This window comes from Lolium perenne, chromosome 6, assembly GCF_019359855.2.
Source record: "Lolium perenne isolate Kyuss_39 chromosome 6, Kyuss_2.0, whole genome shotgun sequence".
NCBI classification, from domain to species: domain Eukaryota; kingdom Viridiplantae; phylum Streptophyta; class Magnoliopsida; order Poales; family Poaceae; genus Lolium; species Lolium perenne.
In genome coordinates this window covers 265,187,856-265,192,998 of record NC_067249.2, presented here as the reverse complement: position 1 = coordinate 265,192,998, position 5,143 = coordinate 265,187,856, and the positions used below count along the sequence as shown (strand labels likewise).

The 5,143-nt window shown below is 43.8% G+C and overlaps 1 protein-coding gene across 1 annotated transcript; it reads right to left on the bottom strand.

Moving 5' to 3' along the window:
* Window positions 1-656: 656 nt before the first annotated feature.
* LOC127305481 (GDSL esterase/lipase At4g10955) lies at window positions 657-2,358 on the bottom strand. The gene is made up of 2 exons (XM_051335896.2): window positions 1,994-2,358; window positions 657-1,812 (listed from the first exon to the last, which is right to left on the bottom strand). The coding sequence occupies exons 1-2, from the start codon at window positions 2,089-2,091 to the stop codon at window positions 861-863; spliced, it is 1,050 nt and encodes a 349-aa protein (XP_051191856.1). The 5' UTR covers window positions 2,092-2,358; the 3' UTR covers window positions 657-860.
* Window positions 2,359-5,143: the final 2,785 nt, after the last annotated feature.

Here is a 5,143-nt window from a genome sequence, read left to right as displayed (position 1 = left end):
TTGCGTAGACAATAAAAAAAAAAGTATCCATGCGACAACAAACACTGACATTTAGCATCCAGACTGGGTCGAGTTTACTTAATTAATTCATACTACACTGACATTAACAAACACTGACAGTACTATCACTCAACTTGATCATGATTATGTAAGAGCGTAATAATATTATATTTGGATGTCAGCTCTGCTTGTCCATCAATTTATTATGTATTTCGTATGAAGGTGATGTATCTGCAATTATACAAGGGAAATTTATTGAGATACACGAGGCAGCGTCAATGGTTTTGCACCGGCTGATTCAGGCAACATGGTATTTATAATCACTACCTCACCCCTTCTACGCATTCTGTAGGGAAACTGAGCAAAGTTAAAGGAGTCTGCTGTGGCGGACGTCGTACTTTTTGGTATTCTGTTTTGAAATCCTTTTGTTCTGCATTTTAATTTATGTTTGACATGACTTGCCTTCTTTGTATTTTTCACGCACCTTTGCAATGCCACAGTATTTGTTCTAACAGAAAAACTAGCTAGTGCGGGGGAGCTAGCGATTTGCAGTATGATCTATTGCCAGAAATTTGAGGTTTTTCAACGCAAATCGACCGAGGCGAGGGGAAGCTGGTTGGGTTAACAAAAATATTCGACAGATAGAAGATTTCACATGTCGAACCCAACGGTCCCGCTGAATTTGTTTTTCTTTTCAGACACATAATTCAAGCATACATACACTGGATATCCGTCAGCCCAAGCAGTTCATTGGGGAGATCAAGACGGCACACAAACAAATACTCCGACTACAATTTGGTAGTGGAACTACAATTGCACACAATGATCGATTGGATACAAAGCGGCGTCAAGCAGAAGAGTTAGTTGAGTGGGCAGACATAACGTGTGTTGCTAAGCGCCAGTTCACTGTCTGGCTTCCACCACTGCCGAAGCCCGTGCGCCCCCGTCTTGTGTCTCGAGTTCGTCCACAACCTCGCCGACGGCAGGAGGTGAGACCGCAATGTCCTGAAGAAGAGGATATCACGGTATGACGTTCTCGTCGCGGTACTGGCGAAGCGAGGGTGCTTCTCATAAACCCGCTCCCTCTGCACGAAGTAGTCGATATACCCCAGGCAGATGGCGTCGTCGGGATTGACGTACAGCTCCGGCACCCACGGGGCCAGCTGCCTGAACAGCTTCTTGGTGCGCTTGCGGTGCCCGGGCACAACGTTTGAGAGCACGAACTTCACCGCGTAGCTTCCTGTGTGCAGAACAGTCTTGTGCTCCTCCGGGAGGTTGTTGATCACCGGCGCCGGCGATACGTGCGGCGGGTTGAAGAGGAAGGTCGGGACGCTTACCCCCTTCTTCAGCATGATGTTCCGCCCGATTTCCAGCGCGAGCGACGCGCCGAGGGAGTGCCCTGCGAGCCAGACAGAGCCGACGGGGTTACTGCCGATGAGTTCTTCGACATGCACATGCGTGCGCTTGAATCGCCTGTTGTCGGCCAGTGCGTTGAACAGCACCAAGGCGTCCTGCATCAGGTCTTGCAAGACCTTGGGATGGAACAGCATGGTGCCTCGGAAGGCCACCACGTACTTTGGGGCATAGGGACACCGAGATGGCTCCCTGGGCTGGAAGATGGCACCGTAGGTGAAGTGGTCGTTGATGATGGACTCGGTTTTGAACACTTTGTGCCTGATGAAACCGAAACTCTCCCACCATGGCGGCGCCAGCGCCTCGGTGTCCGTCCTGCACTTGATTCTGTCCCTCTCCATCACGCCCGTGCCTTTGACAAGGCAGGCGACAACGCACCGGACGTGCTCCGGGTTTTGCCTATCATGTTGACATGCAGTTTGATCAGCTCCTTAATACTACTCCATGAATAATAGATGTAGCTAGCTAGCCCCAAAAATGGCACCAACAGATTACCATGCATAGAAACTGACAAGTTCTTCTCCATGAATGGATTAATGAATGAACACAAGAATTCATGATCCAGCAGGTACGAACATACCAGTCGATAACAATCTTCCAACGGCGGCCAATACGAGATCTGGTCCTCATATGATTGGGGCCTGAGACTTCGAAGTCGTCTTCATCGTCCTGATCCATGCTCGGTGGAAACTCGACTCGTGGTTGCAGGAAGAGATAGAGGAGAAGAATGGTTGAGAGAGAGAGTGGGAGGGAGAAATTGGGGGAGGGAATCACTTGTATTAATCAAAAAATATTTTCTTGGGGAAGAAGACGAAGACGGGGGGATTGGCCGAGCCCGACCGGAGTATTAGTTTTTAGCGAGCAGTACCATTTCACGTGTGTGCTCTTCTTTTCGAGCTCGACCGGAGTTTCTTCCTCATTTCCACTCTCAAGCAAGGGGGGCTGTATTTAAATTGGGGAAGACTCTCAAGCAAGGGGGCCAGTCCATGATAAGGCGCGTATGAACAAGTCACGGTTCTAGATCGTGGTTCGGCTCCATGGGAAGTGGACTGCTCTTCTTCAATCATCTGGTGGTGCTTCATACATACAAGTACACTCTTTTTTTTTTGACATAATACAAGTACACTCTTATTGCAGCGTCGAACTGGTTTCTTCCGAGAAATAACTCACGCTTTCCATGGCTACTCCTCCTCCACGTCCCGGCCTCCTCCTTCCTCGATCGCCTTCACAGGTTTACTATTCATCATGCCTAGCTAGTGCTACTCCAAAAGTAGATAGTGAGCGGTAGCTTAATCTTGACCAGTAGGGTACTTGACGTGAGGCCGTATACTAGGTTGAAGAATCATAAACATGAAAGTTTGTTAGTTTCCTAATAGTACTAGTCATTGTCCTAGTTCATGTTGGGCTGTACATGCATGATCCGGTCAGGTTGTGTATATAAGCACAGCCCATGGCGTGAGTTTTGTCATGCGAGATTTCAGAGAAATAAAGACAAAAAAAAACAGGTGCGACAGTATTTTCAATGTGATGAATCCATGGGCAAATCTTAACAGTGAGGACAAAAATTATAAATAATAATACTACATGGAAAGTAAACTGTCGATCAATAGACGTTGTTGTTCCAAAAGAAAGCCATACACGGGAGTCTGGTCACTCATGTATACATATAAGGGTTTGTTCTTCTTATCTCCATTGATGTCGCCCATGAATTATTTCATGAATTTGTTGAATGTTCTTTCAGCCTCGGGAAGAAACATATACGTCGTTCACAATACTATGGAGAAGTTATTGCAAAAGGTCTCGACGAGTCAATTTTACATGGTTACTGAGAGCTCGGGAAAAGAAAAAAAGGAAAATGTTCCACAACTATTAATCAATGGTTGTTAACCTTACAATGATGTTTCTTATTTTTCCGTCCATAGTTTTTTTTAAAGAAGAATTTCACGCCGGTTACCGCCAGTACTGGCGGCGCACGATACGGGTAATACCCGCCCGTACCAACGATCGGTACAGACGGCGGTTGGTCTCTTTTAACCTTTTTCTTTTCTTCTATCCCTCTTATTCTTTTCCTCCAAGCCCTTTTCGGTTTGTCTCTTATCTTGATTTACCCCACTTAAGTTTTAGAGCATCTAATCTCACTTGATTATCCAAGAGCCATGCAGCATTTTCATGTCAAGCAGATCTGGATGAAGAAGGGGGAGGAGCCCGTGAACTCAAATGACAAGACAAACAAACAAATAAGCTCCTTAGCACTTTTTTATTTACTATTTGCATCTCTTTTTTAATTTAAAATGCCTCATCGAATGTTCATGTTGTAAACTTCCACCATGATGCTTAGCATGGCTTAGGTTAGCGGCCCAATGCTCACTCTAGCGCATATGCATGCTCAATTTGTTTGATCATATCCAGCCTATTTCACACCTATAGTTATCCACAACCAAAAGAATGCATGACATCAACAAACATAGTGAAATGTTGGAAGTGTTCCCCATGACCGCATGGTTCTACTAAAAATCAACTCATAAATTGTCAAACACATAACTTACATAATTAAATTCACAATGGGTTTTGTCCCCACATCTTACTTTCCTTTGAGTTTTAAATCACATAGAAATAGATGATTTTTGAAATGTTCGAAGCCATATCACATACATTTTACTTGGAATAGCATTTGCTACATAGGTAGATATGATGGACACTGCTGGAACAACTTTGCAAATCATCTTTCATTAAAGCATATGAGACAAAAAAAACTCTATGCATAACTTGTATTTCAACTTTTATTCCCCTTTCCCTCTTCTTTGATAGCATCCAATTTTAACTTTATTTTATTCCAGTAGCTCTTTAATGAACATATTGATCATCTAATCATGGTGGTATTATCACTACAACAGAAATGATATTTTATTGACAAACCCCTTATGTCACTTAATATCAATATTTTGTCAACGAATATGTGCGGATGACAAAAATGTGTTGTCACTATTTTTGTCAATAAAGGTGCGTCATAAAAAATCCCTAACCACGGTTTGCACTTTTTTATTTTTCTGTCCATTTTAAGTCGCTATGGGGTACATTTTTGGTTCCCGTGATGATTTCCAGCTACTGTAACCACTGATACATTGTTTGAGAGGCGTCTCAAAAAACTCGTGTTTTTCATGTTTTCTGCCTCCATTTTCGTATGCCATAGCTCAGAGTTTTAAATTCTCAGGACGGGGTCCACTGATATATGGTTAGACGGGTGTCGCCAAAACTCAAATTTACATGTTTTTTGCCCATTTTAAGTGGCCATAGCACACATTTTTCGTTTCCCGAGAGGACTTCTAGCTACCGTAACCACCGTTACATTTTTTGAGAGGCGTAAAAAAAACTCGTGTTTTTCATGTTTTGTTCCTCTATTTTCATGGGCTATAGCTCACAATTTTCAATTCCCGGGACGTTTCCCAGCTACGGGGTCCACTGTTGCATGGTTAGACGGGTGTCACCGAAACTCGTATTTTACATGTTTTCTGTCCATTTTAAGTGGCCATAGCGCACATTTTTAAGTTCCATGGATGATTTCCAGCTATCGCAACCATCGTTACATGGTTTGAAAAGCGTTAGAAAACTCGTGTTTTTCATGTTTTGTGCCTCCATTTTCCTGGGCTATAGCTTACAGTCTTCAATTTTCGGGACGTTTCCCAGCTACGGGGTCCACTGTTACATGGTTAGACGGGTGTCGCTAAAACTC

Excerpts from the sequence above, each read along its gene's own strand:
- LOC127305481 (XM_051335896.2), bottom strand. The coding sequence starts at position 2,091 with ATGGATCAGGACGATGAAGACGACTTCGAAGTCTCAGGCCCCAATCAT. Across the intron at positions 1,813-1,993 it reads TGGAAGATTGTTATCGACTG|GCAAAACCCGGAGCACGTCC; the intron begins GTATGTTCGTAC and ends TCAACATGATAG.